This window comes from Bufo gargarizans, chromosome 4 (genome assembly GCF_014858855.1).
Source record: "Bufo gargarizans isolate SCDJY-AF-19 chromosome 4, ASM1485885v1, whole genome shotgun sequence".
NCBI lineage: Eukaryota > Metazoa > Chordata > Amphibia > Anura > Bufonidae > Bufo > Bufo gargarizans.
Genome location: NC_058083.1, coordinates 97,007,535 through 97,034,658, shown reverse-complemented (window position 1 = coordinate 97,034,658; position 27,124 = coordinate 97,007,535). Strand labels below are relative to the sequence as shown.

Genomic DNA, 27,124 nt, shown 5'->3' with positions numbered 1-27,124 from the left:
GTAATGCTCTTCATATTGTGCACAATAATAATGCCCCCACAGTACCCCCTGTCACGGATGAACTGCGAGAAACTGCAAGATATCCGGAAATAAAACGCAGTCAATCGATTTTTTGATTGTCGCATCTAGGAATTACAGATTCAATTCCTGATGCCCAGCAGATAACGAAATAAAAATAAATTCAATTCCTGTAATTACAAACTGTTGTCCTAGGAGGCCAGCGTTCTCTTAATGTAATTACAGCTAGTCTCCTTAATTAACCCTACACAAAGAACTTCCTTGCTGCAGAAATCTCACAGCTAGGTGCGAACCGACACCTGACAAGAACATTTGGTCTGTCACTGATAGAGGGCCTACAAGTCAGACTTTCTGGCACCAATGGAAAATGAATAGGTCATATGATTTTTACTCCTTTGTACGAATATCATCCATAGGATAGATATGTAAAGTATATCATTTTGTTGGTCAGGATCCGCTGAGTATTCTGATATAAAACATATACCGCTGGGATAAGCCACATCCAGGTTATTAAACATCTCAGTAACCGAATATGATATAGTTCTCATGTATAGTGTCAATGAGATCGATATTTTCAGAGGATTGTAAATCTGTCATTATTAGTTGTGTGCAACGGACGTGTGCTGCGATATGAAAATGTCATATTTTTGGGATTTGAACTTCCCTCCGAATAACAGCACCAGCCCAGGGGCTGAGCCTGAGATCCCGCCCTAACAGCTGGACCCTTCATAAGGCCATGAGTGAAATCTAATGGGAGTCCTCCCTTGTGCAATATCATCTGAAGAAGCCAGCCACGAGGACCAAGGTGGGCTGGCAGCCATATTTATCGGACTTTTTATTCTGGAACAAACAGACTTTCTTGGACTTTCCACAAAGGACATTCTTCTTCTGAAACTAAGTATTCCCTTTCATCTGTTTTCCCTTTTTATTTTACACTGGACTATCCTTCCCTATCATTGTTATTTTTAATCATTTCTGTATATGTTAATCATTTGTATTGTATGTATAATAAATGACGTTAAAGTCATTTTCTTCAGCCTCATACCTGCTCTGAGCACCGTAGAACGAATCCTAGCCGTTTCTGAAGAGTCGCTACCCGGATAGTTGTCGTGTTTAGTCAAGGGTTTCCCTTGCCCTGTTGCAAGGGATGGTGGCAGTCTACCTACATACTGCGTAGTGTATGTTTTCTGTAGTCCGCACGCTTCCTCCTAGCCTGTCTGCTGCCCAAATTCCAGCGGTTTCAGTTCACCGATCGCATCCCCACAGTGAATGATCTGCGGTCTGAAACATATTGGAAGGCATTGAGCGTTCAGGCCACTAGGGGGCGTGTGATAGCATGGGGAGCATGTGTTACAGTGCTGGCCGCACTTTGTGACACCCCCAATATTAAAAATGCCCTAATAGGGCACTAAGGTCCCTTTATAGTACCCCTGGAAGCCTCTATAAGGCACCCCTTTAAAGCCCAAGTACTTATCAAACCCCCATAGTGTCCGCAGTATTTATAATGCCCCCTGTAGTAGCCTCAGTAGTTATAAAGCCCCAATGCAGTGCACCCTGTGGTTATAATGATCCCCTGTAGTGTACCCTATATTATAATGCCCCCTTTACTGCCCTGTAGTGTCTATTTGCATAATGCCCCAGTAGTGCTTCGGCTTGAATTATAATGTGCCCCCTGTAGTGCTACGACCTATATTATACTTCTCCCCAGGGGCGTCGTTAAGTCAAAACATTCGGGGCTTGAGCCCCGGATGTTTTGACCAGTGCCCCGAATGTATTTCTGGCAGGGCCGGCTGGCGCATTGACTCTCCTGCGCTACACCGGCCCAGCCGCTCATGTCCTAATCCGCCTGCAGAGTGCAACTGCAGACTTAACTTGAAAGATTATCCGAAGATTCCGCAGTCCGCAGGTGATTCCTACTGCAGCTCCGCCTCCGGTAACAGCAGGCAGTGCGGGCGGCGCTCAATTACTGATGTCAGGCGCCTGCTCCACCCACTAGGCGACACAGGCGCGTGATGTCAGTGAGTGAGCACCGCCCGCACTGCCTGGAGGCTGGAGCTGACTAGCTGTGGGAGACTCTCTGACTGAGTAAGACTAGACTAGGTCACTATCATTCATCATCACTATGAGCAAATTAAGTTAAATGATTACAGTTTAAAATAATGTGGAGGGGAGGGGGATCTGTGGTGGATGGCACTGTTATGGGAAGGGAGGGATATCTGTGGATGGCACTATTATAGGGAGGGCTGGGGGATCTGTGAATGGCACAGTTATGGGGAGGGAGGGGGATCTGTGGATGGCACTGTTATGAGGAGGACTGGGATCTGTGGATGGCACAGTTATGGGGAGGGGGATCTGTGGATGGCACAGTTATGGGGAGGGGGATCTGTGAATGGCACAGTTATGGGGAGGGGGATCTGTGGATGGCACAGTTATGGGGAGGGGGATCTGTGGATGGCACAGTTATGGGGAGGGGGATCTGTGGATGGCACAGTTATGGGGAGGGGGATCTGTGGATGGCACAGTTATGGGGAGGGGGATCTGTGGATGGCACAGTTATGGGGAGGGGGATCTGTGGATGGCACAGTTATGGGGAGGGGGATCTGTGGATGGCACAGTTATGGGGAGGGGGATCTGTGGATGGCACAGTTATGGGGAGGGGGATCTGTGGATGGCACAGTTATGGGGAGGGGGATCTGTGGATGGCACAGTTATGGGGAGGGGGATCTGTGGATGGCACAGTTATGGGGAGGGGGATCTGTGGATGGCACAGTTATGGGGAGGGGGATCTGTGGATGGCACAGTTATGGGGAGGGGGATCTGTGGATGGCACAGTTATGGGGAGGGGGATCTGTGGATGGCACAGTTATGGGGAGGGGGATCTGTGGATGGCACAGTTATGGGGAGGGGGATCTGTGGATGGCACAGTTATGGGGAGGGGGATCTGTGGATGGCACAGTTATGGGGAGGGGGATCTGTGGATGGCACAGTTATGGGGAGGGGGATCTGTGGATGGCACAGTTATGGATGATCTGTGGGGTTGCCCAGACAGCTAGGCCCTTCACTGTAGTTATTAACCCCATTCAGCAGTCCCCCATTCACTGAAGGGGGGACTGCTGAAAGGGGTTAATAACTACTGTGAAGGCCCCCCCCCCCCTTTTTTTGGTAGTGGTGACGGCGTGGCTTCATGTGATGGGGGCGTGGCTTCATGGGATGGGGGCGTGGTTACACGTGGGCTCATGCCCCGGATGTCTTCAGACCCTAGCAACGCCCCTGCTTCTCCCTGTATTATAAATTATTCTAATGTCCCCTGTAGTGGTCTGGCCTGTATTATAATGCCCGCTCCAATAATGCCTACTGCAGTATAATGCCCCTCTGTAGTGCTAGTATGTATAATGCTCTTACACTCCCCATATAGTCCCCCTGTAGTATAATGCCCTCTGTAGTGCTAGTATGTATAATGCTCTTACACTCCCCATATAGTCCCCCTGTAGTATAATGCCCCCTGTAGTGCTAGCATGCATAATGCTCTTATCAGCCCCCTCCCCCCTCTCAAACATATAATGTAGTGGTAGTATATATAATGCCTATATATATATATATATAGATATATAGAGCAAAAAAAGGCGGCACCAGTCTGCTGGCTCAGGTGCTATGTCCCAAGGAATGAGCTTCAACCTGCTTATATATGTAGAAAACAGGACAGCACTCCAAGACTTAAAAAGAACGGAAATCTTTATTCACCCATGTGAAAAATAATTGCAACGTTTCAGCTCACAACTGAGCCTTTCTCAAGCTTGAGAAAGGCTCAGTTGTGAGCTGAAACGTTGCAATTATTTTTCACATGGGTGAATAAAGATTTCCGTTCTTTTTAAGTCTTGGAGTGCTGTCCCGTTTTATATATATATATATATATAATGCTCCCCCGTGTAGTATAATGTCTCAATTTATATAATTTCTCCTCCTGTGGTGTAATGCCCTGCATTATATAATTCTCTCCGCCCTGTATAATGCTCCTGTATATAATGTGCTCCACCCAGTAGTATAATGCATCCATTTATATAATGCTCTCCCTCCCATAGTACAATGCATTCCCCCATAGTATAATGCCCCCTATATTAAATGCTTTCCTCCAAGTAGTATAATGCCCCTGTATATATAATCGTCCCCCCCTATAGTACAATTGCCTAGCAGCCTGAGGCTTATGAGGCTAAATGGCGGGGGCGGGAGCCAGAGGCTCCTGTGCCATGTGGCAAACTGCCACTTCCCTGAGAGGTAGGTCAGCCACTGCCTGAGGCAAGATTCTTATTTCGCCTCATAGCAGAAGCGAGCTTGATCCTGGAGGTGGGGGGGGAGGCACAAAAGGCAGCACAATCCTGTTGTAGGGGATGAGAGGGAAAACAGTAGAATCCTGGGTTAGACGTATGCAGCACAGCTTTAGGCTACATGCACACGACCGTTGTGTGTTTTGCGGTCCGCAATCTGCAGAACGGCACGGACAGCCTTTGATATAACTGCCTATTCTTGTCCGCAAAACGAACAAGAATAGGACAGGTTATATTTTTTTTGCGGGGTCATGTAACGGAGCAACAGATGCAGACAGCACACGAAGTGCTGTCTGCATCTTTTGCGGCCCCATTGAAGTGAATGGGTCCGCATCCGAGCCGCAAAAACTGCGGCTTGGATGCTGACCAAAACAACGTCCGTGTGCATGAGGCCTAATTACATGCCTAGGGGTGCTTTATGGTAAATACTGCCCTGAATGTATCCATATACAGGCAGGTTTTGTTAGAATTATTTTTGTATGCCAGATCGCATATAAAGATATCCTGAGGTACTACTACAGTGGAAAGTGTCACGTGCCAGGGGTCCAAGGCAGACCTCCAGGACGTACTACGAGCAGGTCACAGGCATACAGAACAGACATGACAGAAAAGCAGGTAAACAGAAATGGTAAGGATACCACAGGACCAAGAGTACCGGAGGACCAAAGCAAAAACCGGAGGGCGGAGCCAGTGAGCCCCATACTTCACAGAGCCCCAGATGGTGGGGATGACTGGGCTGAGGGCTCACTGGTTGCACCTCCAGGAAGGTCCCGGAATGCTTTGCCCCTACCTGCCAGGAACAGGCTGGTGAAACCTCCAGCGGGACAGACAAACAGAATGAGAGGTACACACAGGGTAGCGATTCCCCCTTCAGGAAAGCCTGGAACCCCCTTCTGGAAGAAACATGAAACAAACATACAGGGCAGAAACAGATAACGGATGCAGTTACGCAGATACTCTCTGCTAGGTGAAAACAGGGAGCAAATAACATAATACATAAGACAGGACAAGAACAGAACAGACACTTGATGCAAAACCAGTCGACACCACACAGAAGGGTAGATGGAAAACCCTCAGGAACATAATGAGGTGGTACACCTAGCAGCCACAGACTGACAAAGACTGACCCCCAGAACCACAGCTCACAGGACTATATAGCTGGGTAACGAGGCACCTGGGAAGCCACACCCAGGCACCGCAAACAGGGAAGTTAACCCAATCAGCACCAGAGCTCAGACAGCCAAGACACACAGGAACAGAACCGGACGTTGCCCCTGGCAACCAGCATACATGGATACAGAACTGGGGTTGCCCTTGGCAACCAGGAACATGGAACCAGAATACAGGAACAGAAATACAGATACAGTCAAAGGGGTACACACATACATGGGCAGGTTCCCACTAGACACCACAGCCAGCACGCAGCCCCTAGCAACCAGCCTAGACAGAAACCTGCAGCCAGTACGCAAGGGGACGTTCAGCCTGCCTACACGGCAACATGCGTCATGGTGAACCGCACCGTGACAGAAAGCACCAAAAAGTAACCCTACTTTGGAAACTACACTCCTGAAGGAATTTATTGAGGGATGTAGTGAGTGCTTTGACCCCACAGGCGTTTCAAGGAAATTTGAAACACTTGGCTGTGAAAATGAAAAATGTAATTTCACCCAATATACTGTTGCTTTAGCCCCAGGTTTTTCATTTTCACAAGTAGTAATAGTAGAAAAAGTAACCCAAATTTTGTTACAACAGTACGACAATACCACCTATGTTGTCATAAACAGCTGTTTGGGCATACTGCTGCAGGGTTCAGAAGACAAAGAGCACCATACAGTATGTAATTGAAGCCTTGTTTGGTGATTTTTACAGTATCAGTCAACAACTGTAGAAACTTTGCAGTGAAGTAAGAAAAGGAAACCCCAAAAGAAGTGACCCAATTTTAGAAACCACACCAATCAGAATTTACCAAGATGTTTTAGTGAGCACATATGTTGTGTTAGTGTGAAAAATAAGCCCCTATAATGTGCTTCCTGGTATTAGAAACACCTTACATGTGGCCCTAATCTTTTTGCCTGGACATACAACAGGGCTCAGAAGTGATAGAGCACCATGTGCATATGAGGCTCAATGTGGTGATTTATGCAGCCCATTTTACAAACGACACCCCTCAAAATAGTTATTAGGGTGGAGTGAGCATTTTGACCCCATGGATGTTTTGCAAAAATGAATGCACAGTAGATGGTGCAAAGTGTAAATTGCGATTTTTGCACAGATACGCCATTTCAGTGCTCAATATGATGTGCCCAGCTCATGCTATTTCAGACTCACACCACACTATTTGAATTAATAGGCAGATTCTCCTGGCTACAAGCATGCCATAAATGTGGACATAAGCTGCTGTATTGGCACATGGTAGGGCTCAGAAGGGAAGAAACGCCATTTGGCTTTTGTAGGAATGTTTTTGCTGGAATGTTTTTGGGATATAATATCACATTTGCAGAGACCCTGAGGTACCTGTACAGTGGAAACCCCCAATGAGTGACCACATTTTGAAAATTACACCCCTCAAGTTTTTTTTATCAAGGGGTGGAGTGAGCATTTTGATACCAAAGGTATTTTGCGGAAATGTATGGTCTTCTGTGAGGGCTTTTTTGTAAGATCTTGTGTGAGGACTTTTTTTGTGGGAGGAGTTGACGTTTTCATTAGTACTATTTTAATCGCTTGATATTATGGTTTTTTGGGAGGTGAGGTATCCAAAAATAGCTTTTCTGCTTTTTTTTTTATAGAGCACGTTGTTATATTTAGTATTGGCAAATCAGTATCTATTAGTTGTTTGTTTTTTCAGTTTTACACAATAAAAACATTTCTGACAGGGTAGACCATTGATATGCCATAGAGCTGGTCATTATGGATGCGCCAATACCTAATATGTCTGTTTGTTGCTTTAAAAAAATAAATAAAAATCTTTTAGAATAATAAATGCTTTAATAAGTTAAAAGCTTATATATTTTTTTTTTACACTTTAATTTTTCATATTATTACACTTTGTGTCCTCCAAATGGTCATAAAAGTTCTTTGGGGGGGGGGGACTTAAGATTAAAAAAAAAAACATTACTGATTTCTTCTGTAACTACTACATAGCAGCCCTAGTAACAGGGGAATACAACCCCCAGAGATGTTGTACAGCATTGAACAATGCTAAACAATCTCACTGCAGAGCGGATCTGGGTCTGCTAAGAGCCAGAAGCTTGTGCAGACTATCAGCCCCCAGTGGTCACGTGACCTATTGGATTATATCCAGGAAGTGGCATTGAGCTTATAGAGAATGCAGGGGAAAGCAGGGACAGTGAAAAAACATCCCCACCTTTTGTAGGGGGGGCCCTGCTGGCACTGACAGTGGGTCCCCCTGCTCCCACAGCAGCATGATTAGCATGTATCTGCCATCTCTGAACAGGTGTTTTAAAATGTCCAATCAGATATATGGTTAACTAGTTAAAGGAGTTCTCTGATCCCATAATGAATTTACTTTGTCTGCATTAGGTACTGCAAATACTGCTTATTTATGCCGAAAAGCCGTTTTTCATGTCGGTACTTTCCTTCCCATGTTCTCAGCATCACTGCATGCTGGCAGGATGCTTACATGTAGAATTTCTTGTCTTCATCAGATTCCCTCTGGGGTTTCTAACTAAACCCAGAAAGCTTTGCTTTTTAATGTTTCACAAGTCTTGCTCCGGTGCCACCCTATTCCTAATCCACATAAACCTCCCATCTCCATGTTACGTCGAACAAGCCTAGTAAAACTAGATGCCACAGTCTGTAGCACTCCATCAGGTCCACTGGACTCGATTGCAGGGTCCCAATGGTTGCCATGACAGTCGGTGCCTTACAAAGGCCTCCGGGCCTACCATGTGTGGAAGTCTGCAAGGACCTGCCAGACGCAGGGTTTGATGAGGCGAAGTGTAAAACTGACAGTACAATATACTGCAATACATGACTATTGAGGTGTATTATACCAGCGACTGGATTGTTGTACCTTTTAAGACTTACTGTACTTTCACACAAATTTATTTCATTTAATAGAGAATGGTGCAAATTGCTAATTTCTAAATCACTTCTGTGAGGATCTCAGGTTGTGGGTTCTATTAATCACCTAAGTACAAAAAAACAAAATGGCTGCACACCATTATATATATACAAACAATAGAGCTAAGAAATGGGGGTCATTCTAGATAAAAGTGGTATAATACCGATTATAAATGAATAATGGAAGCTCTTAGCGCACATACGTGTAGACAATTATGTTTGCTTCATGGATATGCACCTGTGATTCTGAAGGTTCTAGTCTAAATTTTCTTGCAGTATTAATCACCTAGGCAGGATAACGATGCAACTGTCTTTATTCTTCTGTTCACAATTATACAACAAATGCAGATAGAAGCCCCAGACGAGATGCACCCCTGGACAGTCAGGAGGACACCCTGCGAGACACAGTTTATGATATCCCGAGCTGGGACCTGTAGATCCACTGTCCTGTAACAGGCTCTACCCACTGTCTCTAAAGGTTGGCCCACAGCTTTAGTATTACCCACCGATAGATTTTTCTGTCACAGACAATGCTTATCCAGACCACGGACTCCATGTGATCTCCGCTAGTGAGCAGGTGATTGCTGGGAAGTAATGCTTCCTTCCCGACAATCGCCTGCAGAGTTGGCTGGTGTAAGATAGCCTTAAGACTACATGTGAGACCTCCTGGGGGAACAGCAACACTGGATCTACCCATCACCATCCACAAAATGGGAGTAGTGGCTGGCTGAGAGAACAATGGCTTAATTGAGGCTCCCAAGACACTAACTAGAATGATTGCTTTACTCTAATTTCCAATCTCATGTCTGGCCTTATGTGAACATAAACTCCAGCCAGCACGTCTCACCTCATTGCTCCTACCCCTGCACCTTTAAAAAAAAATACACCTTATAAACCACAACAATAAAACTCAATGTAAACAGCGCCTCATGCTGGGGAAAGTTTACATCGCTTAAAGCTGTGGATTCCACTCTAAGTCCATTGGTCCAGTAATCTTTAGTCCACAGCCAGCACTTCACAACTTTATTTCAAAAATATGCTTGCACCCACCTAAAAAATCTTTAAAGTCATGGCCACCAGGGGTCTCATTTTCACCTAATTTGCAGTCAACTGCCTGTTGTCAAGCACGATCCATCCCTAGTAACAGAGACCCAGAAGATAGCAGAGAGGAAGTGGGGGGTGTCAGATGTCAGAGCTAGCTGAGATCCTGAGTCTGATAAAAATAACTGCTTCTACACTGTTTCTGAAGATCAGAGGCGCCTCCTGCCTTTCTGTGTGATCCTCCCTTCATTATCTGTTCTGGGAGCTCTGGAACTAAAGAGAAACACATTGGGAAGAAAGTAAAAGGACATAACAGCAGTACAGGGCTGACAGATTTCACAGAAGGGAGACATCCCCTGCTTATGAGAGAAATGAATCTAGCTGTGCATCTGAAAAAGGGAATAATATGGTAAAATAACAAACAGACAGAATTGCTGTTTTTGTCATCTCACCTCCCCTAAAACATTGCATAAAAAGCGATCAAAGAGTCATATATCACACAGCTACATCAATGAAAAAAATAAAAAGATGTGAGTCTTAGATGTGGTGATGCAAATAATTTTTTTTTTTTTGTAATTTAAAAAAGCGATTTTAGTAGTAAAACATGAAACATGCCTATATAAATCGACCCACAGAATAAAATTATTATATCATATATACTGTATGGGGAACCCCATAAAAATTATAAACCCTGACCAAATAAATTTTTTTGCCTAACTGACAAAAAATGAAATGTAAAGTGATCAAAAAGTCATGTGTACCCCCAAAATGGTACTAATAAAAACTACCACCCATCCCACAAAAAACAAGCCCTCACACAACTACATTGATAGAAAAATATAAAGGTTATGGATGTTAGCATATGGTGATGCAAAATACAACTGATTAAAAAAAAAAAAAATTAAAGTGATTTTATGATGCAAAAAAAAGCAAAAAAAAAATATAGATGTAAAATAAAAATTGCAATTATTGCCGATCTCACTTCCCATGAAATGAGATAAAAAGTAATCGAAAAGCTATATGTGCCCAAAAATTACGCCAATAAATTGCACACCAGTGTCTTAATAACCCTGTGTGCTGGTGTCACTTGCCTCTACATAACTTCAGCACATCCACTGCCGGTCTAAATCTACACCGGCTTTCATGCTGACTTAAAATAAGATAATTTTGGTTGTGTTGTTTCAAAATTTGGGTTACTTCTTGGGGTTTCCACTGTACTGGTACCTCAGGGGTGCTGCAAGTTTGACATGGCACCCAAACCCATTACAGTAAAATCTGTGTTTCAAAAGCTAAATGGTACTCCTTCCCTTCTGAGCCTTGCTGTGCGCCCAGACAGCAGGTTACAACCATATTTGGGGTTTTGCCATCAGGAGAAACGGCAAAACAATTTTTGGGCTGCTTTTTCTCCTGTTAAGGCAGCATGCCTAGGAGAAGGGAAAGTATATAAATGGTAAAAAGTATAATTCAATTATATAAAAGGTAAAAAGTATAAATATGAAGGTGTCGACCCTTTACAGAGTAATGAGAGTAATGAAGGGAGAGTTGCAGAGAACGTTGAGCAGAAAGCAAGGCTATTAAATATTTTTAGATTTCAGATGAAATGCAGAATGCAAAAGTAAATTCCCCATTAAAAGTGCCCTGTCTGACCCAGAAAGAAGTACATTTTAATCTTAAAAAGATTAAAATGGACAAATCGCCGGCACCAGATGGCATTCACCCCCCATAGCCTAAAAGAATTAGCAATAAGTAATGTCACAGCCAGACCCTTATTTCTGATATTTAAGGACTCTATACTGACAGGGAGTGTTCCACAGGATTGGCTATTTTGGAGTACCTCAATGAAAATAAGCAAATAACATCATATCAGCATGGCTTCGTGAGGGATTGGTCATGTCAAACTAATTTAATCAGTTTCTATGAGGAGGTAAGTTCTAGACTTGACCCCAGTGAATCAATGGATGTCGTATATCTTGACTTCTCCAAAGCATTTGATACTGTACCACATAAAAGGTTAGTATATAAAATGAGAATGCTTGGACTGGTGGAAAATGTCTATATGTTGGTAAGTAACTGGCTCAGTGATAGAAAACAGAGGGTGGTTATTAATGGTACACACTCATATTGGGTCACTGTCACTATTGGGTACCACAGGGGTCAGTATTGGGCCCTATTCTCTTCAATATATGTATTAATGATCATTTAGAAGGCTTGCACAGTAAAAATAAAGTTTTGCAAATTACACTAAACTGTGTAAGGTAATTAACACGGAAGAGGACAGTACATTGCTACAGATGGATCTGTAAATCAAGGAATGTGGGCAGCACCACTATCAGAATAGTACTGGGGGAGTGCCAGCGGCTGAGTCGGCGATCCACCTCCAAACGGTATAAAAAAATGAACTCCGCTGCATATCCAAGTCGTGAAAAAGTAAAAAAAATGTAATCACCAAACATGCGAAACATCTTTTTTACAGATGGATCTGGATAGATTGAAGGCTTGGGCAGAGAAGTGGAAAATGAGGTTTAACACTGATAGATTTAAGGTTATGCACATGGGAAGGAATAATGCAAGTCACCAGTACATATTAAATGGTAAAACACTGGCTAACACTGACATGGAATAGGAATTTTAGTGAACAGCAAACAAAGCTGTAGAAACCAGTGTCAGGCAGCTGCTGTCAAGGCCAATAAGATAATGAGTTGCATCAAAAGGGGCATAGATGCCCGTGATGAGAAAATAGTCCTGCCACTTTACAAATCATTAGTCAGACCACACATGGAGTACTGTGTACAGTTCTGGGCTCCTGTGAACAAGGCAGACATAGCAGAGCGGGAGAGGGTTCAGTGGAGGGCAACTAAAGTAATAACTGAAATGGGTGGACTACACTACCCTGAAAGGGAAAATTGGCTTCTACCTCACAGTTGTTTTTTTTTGGCTTCCTCTGGATCAACTTGCAGGATAACAGGCTGAACTAAATGGACAGATGTCTTTGTAGCATTCCAAAGTATGCATGCTGTCTGTTTTCACTGTGTTCCATCAGGCAGCTTAGCTGACAGCTACTTATTTCTGATCTTTGACCTTATAAGCACTTATTATAGCTCATATCTTATCCTACTGATAAGAATATGGCTTAAATAAGTGTTTATGACCTTTTTAGTAGTTTAGAGATAAGGTTTAATAGATGACCAGCACAAAGTGATAGTACCAGTCACACAGCTAGAAAAACAGTTAACCATTTGTAACAAAACGGCTGATTATTTTTAATAAATACTAATCAAAAAAAATTGTAAAATCCAATCATAAAAAAATTCACCCCTGTAGGTGTCCATAATAATAATAATATTTATATATATATATATAGTGCCACCATATTCCGTAGTGCTATACAAATTTACAAGAGCTTACAATCTATGAGGAATTGGGGGTGACACATAAGGTAGTTGATTATGATAAGTAGGTTTCAAGCCATCATTAAACTGGAAGGAGTGATCCAGTCGATCTGCTTCGTGTTTGGGACTGTTAGAGGATCAGGTTCAGGCCAGAGGAGTTGGTGGGGGAGAGGTTTAGTCAGGGAAAAGTCATTTTAGGTAGCTTGATAAGCCTGCCTGAAAAGATGTAATTTTAAGGCACATTTGAAGGTAGAGAATTAGTGAATTGACCTGATATTCCGGGGCAGAGTATTCCAGAGAGTAGGTGCAGTTCGAGAAAAGTCAGGAGTGAGAGGTACGAATTATGGAGGATGTTAATCTTAGGTCACTAACAAAACGGAGAGCACGAGTAGGATGGTAGATGGAAATGAGGGAGGAGATGTATGGAGGTGCAGCACTGTGGAGAGCTTTGTGGACGAGGATGAGAAGTTTGAACTGTATTCTGTGGTGGATGGGCAACCAGTGAAGTGACTGGAACAGGCTAGTAGCATCAGTCTAACGGGGGGATAGATAGATGAGCCTGGCTGCAGCATTTAGGATAGACAGAAGGGGGAGAGTTTAGTGAAAGGGAGACCGATTAGTAATGGGTTGTAGTAGTCAAAACGAGAATGAATCAAGGCAACAACAAGAGTTTTTGCAGTTTCCACAGTAAGAAAAGGGCGGATTCTGGTGATATTCTTGAGGGCAGACGACAAGAGCGTGCAAGTTAAATGAATATGGAGAACAAAAGAAAGATCTGAGTCAAACATGGCCCCAAGACAGCGGGCATGTTACACAGGAGATATGATAGTGCTGCAGACCAAAATTGAAGTATCAAGTTTAGGTGGGTTAGTAGATGGGGAAAGACAAGAAGTTCAGTTTTTGAGAGGTTCCGTTTTAGATACAGAGAGGACATGATGTTAGAGACAGCTGCCAGACAATTACTGGTGTTTTGGAGTAAAACAGGGGTGATGTCAGGGGATGAAGTGCATAGGGTGTCGTCAGCATAGATATGGTACTGAAAGTCAAATCTACTGATAGTCTGTTCGATGTGGGCTGTGTAAGAGTGAGAAGAGTAGAGGACCTAGTACTGAGCCCTGAGGAACACTAACATCAAAAAGAAGAGCCAGCGAATAATACACTAAAGGAGCAGCCAGAGAGATATGAAGAAAACCAAGAGAGAGCAGTGTCCTTAAGGCCAATTGAGTGGAGCATGTGGTGTCAAATAGAGAGTAGACAAGACGTTCAAGGAATTTAGAGATGAAGGGGAGGTTAGAAACAGGTTGGTAGTTAGCAGCACAGGTCGGGTCAAGAGATGTTTTTATTAATAGTGGGGATATAACAGAGTGTTAGGGAAAGATACCAGAAGAGAGAGAGGTTAAAAATTGTAGTTAGTTGAGTAATGATAACCGGGGAGAGGGACTGGATGGAATAGGATCATTGCTACAGGTCATGGGTTGAGAAGAAGAGAGAAGCCTGGAGACTTCTTCATCTGTTATAGGGTTAAAAGAGGAGAGAGAGCATGTGGAAGAATGGGAGGAAGGAGGATTGAAATTATTTGGGAACTGGGAGATTATTTCCTGCCAGATACTGCCAATCTTGTCTCTGAAGTAAGTCGCCATGTCATCAGCGCAGAGGTCAGTGACAGTTTATGGAACTTTAGGGATTAGAAGGGGAACGAAAACAGAATCAAAGAGTTGTTTTGGGTTATTTGAGAGTAAGGAGATGAAGAGGTGAAGTACTTTTGTTTGGCAATGCTGAGGGCTAAATTGTAAGTTTTGAGCAAAAATTTATATTGGAGGAAGTCTGTTGATATTCACAATTTTCTCAATAAATGTTCTGCACATCTGGAGCAGCGCTGTAGAAAACGTGTTTCAGATGTGTGCCAGAGTTGCCATCTTCTGTGTCGGGAGGGTCAGATTGATACTGGATCTACTTCCTCTAGGGTGGTTTTGAGGATATGATTGTAATAATTGGCAGTCAGGTCTGGACAGGATAGGGAAGAGATTCGGGTAAGAGCTAACTCTACTGTATCAATAAGTTGCTGGCAGTCAATGGTACATAGGTTTCTATAAGTGTGAAAAGTAGGATTGTCATGAGAAGAGTGAGAGGTCTTAATAGTAAATGAAAGAAGATTGTGGTCATAAAGTAGGAAGGATGAGTAACTAAAGTTTGAGACTAAGCAGTGACAGAAGAAGACTAGATCAAGTGTATTGCCCTGGTCATGCGTGGCAGAGGAAGTAAGTTGTGATAGGTCAAGAGAGGAGGTTATAGAAAGAAAGTGAGTGGCTGATGCGGTGAAAGGATCATCAATGGGGATATTAAAATCACCCATAATAAGAGTTGGTGATTCAGAAGATGGGAAGTGAGGAAGCTGCAAAATGATCCAGGAATTGGTCGGGGGAGCCTGGGGAACAATAGAAAACTGCAACTCTCAGGGGGAATGGATGGATGAGTCTGATGGTGTGAACCTCAAAAGAGGGGAATGTGAGAGGGTACAGGGGGAATGACCTGAAACGTGCTCTGCGGAGAAAGTAGTATGCCAGGTTTCTGTAAGGGCCAGCAAGTTCAGAGAGTGTGAGAGGAAGAAGTTGTGGATTGTGGGTAGTTTATTATGAACCGACCGTGCGATCCAGAGTCCGCAGTTAAAAAAGACTGGAGAGGATGTGCAGTGAACATTAATAAGATTTTTGGGGTTCCTGGCAGAGGAGAAGCTGAATTTAGCAACTGAGGGATGGCCAGGGTTCGGTGGAAAAAAAACTGCAGCTTAGGCAATATGGCGCTTAGCGCTTAGGCAATATGGCGCTTTTGGGTTGTGCTGACCCCTGCAAGTGCTCAACCTTAGACTGTGTCTATATTTATAGGGAGTGTGATCATAGACCTAGGGGTAATTTAGCTCATTAATCAATTAATCACTTGGGCAAGGCACATGAGAAGAGATTCTATATGTAGGTAAATGAACAGAGCTAAGAATATGGATAGGCCATAAAATCACTACAGATCACAAGCATTACAACAGTCACATAAAACACATAAGGTCAATTGGAAGAACATCTATAGGACTAAGCACAATGATGATACACTTGCAGAAAATAGTATACATGGATAAATATGCAAACTTACAGGTCCTTCTCAAAAAATTAGCATATTGTGATAAAGTTCATTATTTTCTGTAATGTACTGATAAACATTAGACTTTCATATATTTTAGATTCATTACACACCAACTGAAGTAGTTCAAGCCTTTTATTGTTTTAATATTGATGATTTTGGCATACAGCTCATGAAAACCCAAATTTCCTATCTCGAAAAATTAGCATATTTCATCCGACCAATAAAAGAAAAGTGTTTTTAATACAAAAAAAGTCAACCTTCAAATAATTATGTTCAGTTATGCACTCAATACTTGGTCGGGAATCCTTTTGCAGAAATGACTGCTTCAATGCGGCGTGGCATGGAGGCAATCAGCCTGTGGCACTGCTGAGGTGTTATGGAGGCCCAGGATGCTTCGATAGCGGCCTTAAGCTCATCCAGAGTGTTGGGTCTTGCGTCTCTCAACTTTCTCTTCCCAATATCCCACAGATTCTCTATGGGGTTCAGGTCAGGAGAGTTGGCAGGCCAATTGAGCCCAGTAATACCATGGTCAGTAAACCATTTACCAGTGGTTTTGGCACTGTGAGCAGGTGCCAGGTCGTGCTGAAAAATTAAATCTTCATTTCCATAAAGCTTTTCAGCAGATGGAAGCATGAAGTGCTCCAAAATCTCCTGATAGCTAGCTGCATTGACCCTGCCCTTGATAAAACACAGTGGACCAACACCAGCAGCTGACATGGCACCCCAGACCATCACTGACTGTTGGTACTTGACACTGAACTTCAGGCATTTTGGCATTTCCCTCTCCCCAGTCTTCCTCCAGACTCTGGCACCTTGATTTCCGAATGACATGCAACATGCTGCTTCTCTGTAGCCCAGGTCAGGCGCTTCTGCCGCTGTTTCTGGTTCAAAAGTGGCTTGACCTGGGGAATGCGGCACCTGTACCCCATTTCCTGCACACGCCTGTACACGGTGGCTCTGGATGTTTCTACTCCAGACTCAGTCCACTGCTTCCGCAGGTCCACCAAGGTCTGAAATCGGTCCTTCTCCACAATCTTCCTCAGGGTCCGGTAACCTCTTCTCGTTGTGCAGCATTTTCTGCCACACTTTTTCCTTCCCACAGACTTCCCACTGAGGTGCCTTGATACAGCACTCTGGGAACAGCCTATTCGTTCAGAAATTTCTTTCTGTGTCTTACCCTCTTGCTTGAGGGTGTCAATGATGGCCTTCTGGACAGCAGTCAGGTCGGCAGTCTTACCCATGATTGCGGGTTTGAGTAATGAACCAGGCTGGGAGTTTTTAAAAGCCTCAGGAATCTTTTGCAGGTGTTTAGAGTTAATTAGTTGATTCAGATGATTAGGTTTATAGCTCGTTTAGAGAACCTTTTCGTGATATGCTAATTTTTTGAGATAGGAATTTTGGGTTTTCATGAGCTATATGCCAAAATCATCAATATTAAAACAATAAAAGGCTTGAACTACTTCAGTTGTGTGTAATGAATCTAAAATATATGAAAGTCTAATGTTTATCAGTACATTACAGAAAATAATGAACTTTATCACAATATGCTAATTTTTTGAGAAGGACCTGTATATACCAGGGATGATGGAAGCTGCACTATTAGGCTTGGGGAAAGCTGAGTGGAGCAGTATTGTCCAAATGCAACTCAGACATACCAGGGAAGATCGAAGATGCACTATGAGTCTTGGGGAAAGCTGGGTGGAGCAGTATTATCCAAATGCAGACATACCTGTGTGAAGCTTTATTACCTGCTAAGCTAGGATAAAGGGGACAACATGTCTTCTTTAAGTGACAAACCCTAAGTTCTATCACTGCAATACACCATGGACCAGCTAATTCAGTGGTGCAGATTTATTATGCTTTAGAACTAAGCAAAAATACCAACACAATGCATAACATAATCATAATGTAAAATCACTTCTGTATTGTATAGTCAATATAGTCACAGCATGTGTGATATTAATCTGATCTTCTGGCTAAGGTTGGGGACGGACCAAAACACGATTGTTGGCCCAAAATTGGCATAGCGGGAGCAAGTAATTAAAGACATACACATTGCAATCTATTATGTAAGTGTGTCATGGTTTACGTCTACTACTATTCATGAATCTTACCACATCCTCAGGCACAGAATGACATTATAACAACAAGTAAATAAGCAGTACCCCAAATTGGGTATCTGCAACAGTTTGATAATGTACTGTAAAGGTAATGTTCATTATTTAATGTTATGTGACACACTGCTATGTATTATGACACAGTCCACAGGTTCAAGCATGTCCAGAGTTAACTATCCTGTCCCAGCCCTCTCTGGAGCTCAGGGAGCTGGCTGGTCCCTCCCCCTAGCTCTATAAGATTTTAGGGGGCTTTTCTAGGGGGATTTTTCACCAGTATCTGATCTGGGGGGTCTGACACCTGGGAAGCTTGAGAAAGCATTTGCGCTTGCAGTAGCACTGCGGCCTTCTTCAGCTTTTCCTAGGCCATGTGATGTCACATTCATCAGTCACATGGCCTAGGCGCAGCTCAGCCCCATTAAAGTGACCCCCAGAGGATAGGTCTTTAGTAAAAAAAAAAATAATCTCAGAAAACCCATTTAAGGGACACAGAGGCTACAATGTTTTAGTCAGCAGGGCGATCAGTGTACAACATTCTCAGGTGCAGTGGTGGCATAATGAGTTCAGACACCCTGCACACTTCAGGTATGATTTGGCCAGTCGCATTATTAGAAACGCATGATGCCGTGTGCATGGAATTTGCACTGTGTATAGATCATTTCTAGATGTATTACAACTCCTATTTGGTGCACAGTAAAGATAGACTTTGGTTAAATTCAATATGGCCTGGTTACTGTACTGACTCTCCTAGCACCACTCACTGGCAATTGCATCATTTTCAAGCCCTACCTTGCACCAACACAGACATTTAACATTAGGGGCACCCCAAGGTACCATCAGGCAGAAGCCCACAATTACAAGGAATGTCTGAGTATAGGGTGCTCTTCCTTGACAGCACCAACCCCAGGGAGCGACGACCTGAGGGAGAACACCATTATACATTGCCATCAGGGCCACTACCACTCCCATCCTCTGCTCCGGCTCTGCCAAGAGCTCACTGCATATACAGTATTTGAGGCATGGGTTCAAATTATGGCAGAGGTATAACGACCAAACAAGATGCCCAGGAGCCCCAATGCATGCTTAGATGCTTCCTCTTAATAAATCTACCCCCTTCCCTACTAATACATCATGAAAGTTCGATAGTTGCTAAAACATGCCCTTTTTTTTACAGGTGTCCTGAGATTCCTTATCTTTCATCCACTGCATATAGAGACATTGACATCGTTGATAAGAAGAATGGCAGCGTTATAGAGAAGCGTGTGGAGGGGACATCTGAACAAGTGAAAAAGAGGAGCATTTCTACAGTGGAAACAACAGAGAGATCTTGCCAGCCTCACACACATATATTCTTCCTGAAAACCCATAAAACTGCCAGTAGTACCATCGTGAATATTCTGTTCCGGTTTGGTGAATCACACAACTTAACGTTTGCACTACCAATTCTTAACTACCCACAGTTCTTTTATCCCTACTATTTTATGGGCTACTTTGTGGAAGGCTTCATAACGAGAATCAGGCCTAATTATGATATAATGTGTCATCACATGCGGTTCCAGCTCACAGAGGTACGTTCACTATGAATCTACAGTAATACTGACAAATGATCTTACTGAACAGCTATAGGGATTTCTAAATTTAAGCCGGATCCATGGCTCTACATGGTTCATCATGACGAGAAAAAAATGAGAGAAAAAAAGAGGAAGAGTGTTCCGCAAATTACCTGTATTTGTGGCAAAAAACCCACATAAGAGCGATTAAAGTGTAACTGTCATTCTTTTTTTTTTTTTTGTAATGTATAGGGGCAGTGATAGTGACCATTTCTGTAATATATTTTTCATTACTAAAATCGTACATTTCTATTAGAAAAATGGCCCTAAAGTTGCCCATTTTAAGCCTTAGCAACGCTCCTCTGTCTTCTGTTTACATAACACGGTCAGTGTTAAGCAAGTCTCCACTGTTAAAGTATATTACAAAAGTGGTCAGTATCACTGCCCCTACACATTACAAAAGATAAAAAAAAGAATGACAGTTACACTTTAAAATCGAAAAGAGAGACTTACTACCTGTGGAAGGTAATGATGGTGATAGATTCTCTATGAAGTGAAATAGGGTCATTGATAAGGTTTTAAATGAGGGAGAACAAAAGAGTTTAACGGAGTTCTCCAGCCCCAGCTTTTATCTGACCAATCTTTAAAAGGGTTATTTCCATTCGTTTTGGGTACTGTTCACGTACATTTGAGCTGAACCGAAGTTGCTTCAATTGCCCTAAAAGTTGGTATATAACCCCCTCTAGCATCTAGGACTTTTAGGAAAACTTATCTCTTTTGGTTTATTTTTTATGAATTTTTTTTCCCTCCCTAAACTCCTGCATGCAATGACAGCAATAGTAAATGAGTGACTGACATGCTAATCTATGGAGCCAGGGCCGGCGTCAGAACCCGGCATACCCGGGCAAGTGCCGGGGCCCACTGTAAGTTAGGGGGCCCACTCGTCTCCGCGGCGGCGGCCCCTTTCACATTTTTACATACAGCCATACAGGTTCATTCATGCTGCGCAGCGCCCGCCGCCCGGCCCCTCTCTCACATGATCTTCTGACTCCAGGCACTGCAGGCAGTTTCCATAGCTGCGCACGCCGCACAGATCATCATCGGAGTCTGACTGCTGTAAGCCCGCCCTCAGCCAGCAGCAGAAGATTCAGAACTTGAAGACAGGACTCATAGCCGAGCCCAGAGCGGGAAACCTGGCTCCCAGGCAGGCCAGCCCAGAGGAAAGCTGAATGCTGCTGCTGCTGGACTCGGTTTAAATTTAGGAAGAATTCAGGTGAACTAGTAAGTTAGAAACTGTCACTAAACACTCACAGACACAGACTAAGATCAGTTCTTGTAGTATGACATGAGGGGCCTGCCGCCTGGGGGCTGGGCTATCTACAGTGTCACTAGACTAGTCTACACCAAAACACCTAAATAAAGGCTCAAAGGAGCCAAAATTTATATAAAGAACAATTACCATGTGTTGCACTTGCTTTGCTCTTGCTCAGCATCAGCAGCACACATGCCTGTAAGGCCGAATGCACACTGCCGTGAGCGGTCCGTGGTATCCCGGCCTGGCATCCTTCTGAGAGCAGGAGCACAAGGCGTCATTGGTTGCTATGACGCCGTGCGCTTCATGCCGCCACTGCACTACAGTAATACACTTGTATGATCTATACTAGTGTATTGCTGTAGTGCAGCGGTGGCATGAAGCGCACGGCGTCATAGCAGCAACGAATGACGCCGTGCGCTCCTGGCTCTCAGCAGGATACCAGGCCGGGATACCACGGACCGCTCACGGCAGTGTGCATTCGGCCTAAAACACAATGTAAACTATAAGAAAATACCAGAACGCATGAAATCAATTATACAGTTTATTGCCAAAAATTCATAAGAGGAAATTTTCCTCTTATGAATTTTTGCCAATAAAGTGTATTATTGATTATTATTTTCTTATAGGAGTTTATGTTTTAGGCCTCATGCACACAGGTGTTGTGTGCCCATGGCTGTATTGCGGCCCGCATACGGCAGGTCCGCAACGCAATACACGGGCACCGGCCCATGTGCACTCCGCATCACAGATGCGGACCCATTCACTTGAATGGGTCCGCAATCACAGAGATGCAGAACGAACGCATGGATCGGAACCCCACGGAAGCACTATGGAGTGCTTCCATGGTGTTTCTGGCCGTGCCTCTGCACCCCAATAAAATAGAACTTATTAAAAAAAATTGCGGGGGCGGACGGTTAACGGACCCATTCAAGTTGAATGGGTCCGGATCCGTCCCGGCCGCTGCACGGACGTTGCCCGTGCATTGGGGACCGCAACGGATGCACAGTGGCCGTGTGCATGAGGCCTAAGGGCTCTTTCATATGAGCGGATGCCATGCGGGTAATCCACTGCATGAAAGACAGCCAAGCCCCACTCCAGACAGCAGAGACACGGAGCAGTAACATGATTGATAATGCTCTGTGTTTCTCTGTGACATTTTTACTATATAATCACGGTGAGATACAGCTGTCACTGTGATTTTGTAGTAAAATGATCACAGAGAGGCAAAGAGCATTATCAATCATGTTACTGCTCCGTGTCTCTGCTGTCCAGGACGGGGCTTGGCTCTCTTTCACGCAGCTGATTACCCGCACGGCATCCGCTCGTATGAAAGAGCCCTTAGGCCCCTTGCAGACTAGCGTTCCTCCTGCAGCAAGTCCACATCGCAGCACCCGGCCTGACCTCCCAGCGCTGCCAGAGGTCACATAGCATTATAATGATTTATGATTTAACCTTTAAAGTTCTGGAATGTATTGGATAACACTGGCATAATGCTGTTAGCATCATCTAATACATTCCAGGACTCTAGGGGTTACATAGCATCATAAATCAATTTAATGCTATGTGAATCCCATCAGTGCTAGGAGGTCAGGCTGGGTTCTGCGATGTGAACTCGCTGCGGGAGGAACGCTCGTCTGCAAGGGGTCTTAGCACAGGGGGGCCCACTGAGGCTTTTTCGCCCAAGGGCCCACATGAACCTGGAGCCGGCCCTGTATGGAGCGTATGGGTAAATGCACATTTGAGGGTGTTATCATGCAGCATGTTTAAAAACACCACGCCGGCACATGTATCATGATTTTTCATATTCCAAAGCTTCAAAAAATTGTCTCTTATCAGGGGCCAAGTGTCGAAAAAAATATGCCTTGACAGGGTCAGAATTCCTGCCTGTACGACACGCACAAGTGTTAATTATCAGAAGAAAAAGTGGCTCATTGTGAACGAGCCTAAAAAAGGAGCAATAGTAGTAGTATTGATAGTGGTGGCAGATGCTTTGTGTTAATGGTGGTTGCAGAGGGGATTGGCAGTGAGGAGCAGCAGCCATGTGATGCATGTTGGCAGAGAATCAGCAGCACCCTAATGGAAGATGGTGGTCAGCAGGTGGCAGCAGTGGCATGATGGCAGTGTTGGCATGATAGAGGCAGTAGCAGCGGTACAGAACGTGATGATTGACGAGTGGCATTAGTGGCATGATGCAGACCACAGCAGCAGCCTTACAGAACATAATGGTTGGAAAGTGGCATGATGTAGGCCGTAGCAGCAGCTGTACAGAACTTGCAAGTAAACAGACAGACTGGCAGCAAGGCGAGGTCTATTCATCGGAATCAGCCAGCAGAGTGTGAAAAAGTGATCACATATCCATGCTGCTTTATTAAATTGAACCCTAGGGGGGAAAAAATCATTGCAACCATGTGGAAACTGAATAAACATAAATGGACAATTGAGGTTTGACGTTCAATTTTTACTTTAATGCACACGGGTAGATTGCGGTCACACCTTGGGTATTGATGCAGTAATCACATATACATGCTATTCTACACAGCACACACAATTTTTTGGAATTCTAGCCTTTCCCTTCACTCTTCCTAGCAATAAGCCTAATTAATTTCTGACTGTCCCTGATAAATTTTTGACTCTCTCTGACTCCCTAAGACTGTTTTCCTGGCAGTCACTGTAAGACCCATCCACCCTCATTCACAGCCCAGCAGAGAATGACATTCTGCTCATTCTGTTATGGCACCTCCCTGCCTGGTGCAGCATTAATTGGCTCTGTCAGCCTGGGAGCCAATCAGGGCAAGCCTTCCACCCCACTTCCTCTCAGTGTCATTTGAAACCCATTCTTCTTCCTACCTAGTGCTTTTTTCCCACCGATATGTTCACTAGTATGGCGCATTTTAGTGCATTTGTCCAAAACTAACCCGGAAAGATTCGGATTAGTCTGCTCTCTGAAAAAAAGCAAAGTTTGGACCGAACTTGATTCGGTCCGAATTGGTTCGTTCATGCTTAATTCCCAGTATTCACACTTCAACCCCTGTATAGGGATTTGGACTTTGCTGCAGGGGTGCAACCAGACTTCTACCTCCTGGGATAGTTTCACTGTGGTTGGCAGCTGATCCACTGGGGGCTCAGGATACAGAAAACACATCAAAACTGCAGGCAAACAGCATGAGCAGTCTGAACAGTCACTAAAGCTTAAATGCAGGATTATAGATCCAGACAGCACACTTGTAGCATAATCAGTAGGAGGCACATGATAAATTGGCCGGCAGGGTGGAAGTGAAGCCACAGATATGGCAGGCAGACTGGATACTTGGCAGAAACACAGACAAGACAGAACAACAGGGTTAAACACAAACGTAACTGAAGCTGAAAGTGCAGGAGCACACAGCAGGGCAGGTACTGGGCTGGAGAACAGGCAGGATCGCAAGCATAAATAATGCAGGATAAACACAGGTAAATCTCGGAAGCACTAGACTTCAAACTCCATTCCTGGTCACCAGGGAACAAAGGAGACAGAGGCTGAAGCACTAGGTAGAAGCATGCAAGTAACAACATGGTATCGCCACATCTGTGGCCGCAGGGGAGAGCAGGGCAGTGGCAGCCATCCTCCTCCCGTGTTGATCTGTCACAGGTAGCAGAAGAGTTATACTTCAGCTGTGCACAAGGGAACAGGGAGGAGAATGTATTCTTCTGTAGCTGGTACTATATGGGTAAAAGGTGGCAAGCAGGGGTGTAACTAGAAAAGGCTCTGCCAGGCGATTTTTGAACCCTCTCCCCCAAATAAACGTAGCACCCCCCGCTCAGTTGTTATGCCTCCTTATCCCTTTCACAGTTATCATGCCTCCTTAGTGCCTCTACACAGTAGTTATGCTCCTTTAGTGCCCTCACACAGTAGTTATGGCCCCTCAGTGCTCTATGACAGTAGTTATGCCCCCTTAGTTCCCCCTCACAGTAGATATTCCCCCTTATTATCCCTACACATTTGTTATACCCCCTTAGTCCCCCTCCTTACATTAGTGCTTCACTTAATGCCCACTCAGTAATTAGGCCCCCTTAGTGCCCCAACACACTAGTGCTCCCACTTAAAGCCCCGCTTATGTTAGTGAGTGCTTGTGATGTAAATAAAATACAAATCAGTAATACACACTTAGCCCCATTCCCCTGATGAATGGAGCACATTCTGCTCTGCTTAGCAGGAGTGATGCAGTGACATCATTGCACCTGCTGGACTGAGTAGGAGACTAGAGAGTATACATGCTGAGGACAGGCATCTCAAACTGCGGCCCTCCAGCTGTTGCAAAACTACAACTCCCACAATGCCCTGATGTAGGCTGATACCTGTAGGCTGTCCGGGCATGCTGGGAGTTGTAGTTTTGCAACAGCTGGAGGGCCGCAGTTTGAGATCCCTGGGCTAGGAGATGATCCTCAGCCTATGTGCTCTTCTGCTTAGTCCAGTAGGCGTGATGATGTAATTGCATTGCATCTGCTGGGGAGAGCATGGCCATGGAATGAGGCCCAGGCTGTAATGGCTAACAGACATTGTGGTCTGGGCCTCGCTTCCAGTGCACACACACGGTAAGAATTATTACTCGGTGTGTGTGTACTGGCAGGCAAAGCCGGGGCCCCCTGCCACTGCGGGGTAAACTAACTAATGTAAAACTGCAGTGGTCCTCACTGCCAGCTGTGATACTCCACTGTGCTCCATTCCAATTAAGTAAAGACCTTACATTGGTACTTTCCAACTCCAGTAATTGAGGAACCCCCAGCAAATCGTATTTCAGGGTAGTTTCACAAGGGGGGGCATACCACACACTAAATAAATATTTGTGAATACTAATTTGATCTATGCTGGCGCAGTAACATAATTTTCAATTCTTTACAGGTGGAAAAGGTAATGCCCAAGGATACTTTTTATTTCACCATAATGCGGAATCCTGTGTCTGTCATGGAGTCATCATTTTCATATTATAAAGCTTTAGATATCTTTGCCAAAGCTTATAGCTTAGAAGAATACTTGAAAAATCCTCACAAATATTACAACCAAACAAGTAAAAGCAGTAGTTTTGGCAAAAACCTCATAGCCTTTGATCTTGGCCTTGACCACAATGTACCTGAATCCCAAAAATACTTTGAGATGGCCCAGAAAAGTATAGAAATTATGTTCAACTTGGTCCTAATAACAGAGTACTTTGATGAGTCTTTAATTCTTTTGAAAGATGCCCTTTGCTGGAGTTTTGATGATGTCTTGTCTTTTCCTCTAAATAGTAGAAATAACACCAACCAAAAAAATCTTTCTGAAGAGACTCAGGAGAAAATTATAATGTGGAACCAGCTTGACTGGCAGCTGTATGTTTATTTTAACAAAACCTTCTGGAAAAAAGTTGACAATTTTGGAAGAGACAGGATGCAGAGTGAGGTGCAGGAACTTCGAAAGAGGAGAACTGCACAATCTGAAATATGTCTACAAGGTCAAGTAGACTCAAACAAAATAGAAGACACATTTCTGAGACCATATCAAGCTGGATTGTCTAAAATTCTTGGTTACAACCTAAAGCCAAGACTGAAAAAGGCAGAAAGGCTATTATGTCGCCAGCTGGTCACCCCAGAACTTCAGTATACAGAACTATTGTCTAAGAAACAAAATCAGGATGCACCAATGAAAGCAACTAAGACTAAATATAAATAGTCACAAACTAAAAAAGCCAACTCCATGATTTAACCAGGATCAATGGACCAGATTTAATAATGTTTCTGCTAAGAATTTGTCTGCAACTAGGGTTTGTACACTTTTTCCGATTTGCTCAAAAAGGGTTGGGGCATCAGCGCTGCAAGTGCAAAGAGTTGCCTATCCTTAGGTTAGCTTATTCACATAGACTTTCTTTCCACCCTAGGTCTGTATGTGGTTAACCTCTTACTATCTGCTCTGTTCCTCATTTGCTACCAGTACCATGGATGTTTCCTTGCTTCAAGCCAAGATTAAAACTTGTCTTATACCTATTATATTCATTATCGGCAGTCTCTGATATACCTACCTATTAAAGGGGTTATCCCATGGCTAATGTGAAGAATTAAAATCGGACATCATATAGTACACGTCAATCTCTTTCTAACAAACCTAGAACCAGCCCTGTACCTCACATGGATCCAGAGATCCCCACATTCA

General features: G+C 43.9%; 1 protein-coding gene across 1 annotated transcript in view; it reads left to right on the top strand.

Moving 5' to 3' along the window:
* LOC122935245 (galactose-3-O-sulfotransferase 2-like) overlaps positions 1-26,647 on the top strand; it is a 35,339-nt gene extending 8,692 nt beyond the window's left edge. Inside the window, exons 3-4 of the mRNA XM_044291007.1 lie at positions 19,274-19,667; positions 25,844-26,647. Coding sequence (XP_044146942.1) covers positions 19,274-19,667; positions 25,844-26,647 — 1,198 coding nt within the window. The remainder of the gene's footprint in view (positions 1-19,273; positions 19,668-25,843) is intronic.
* The last annotated feature ends 477 nt before the right edge of the window (positions 26,648-27,124 follow it).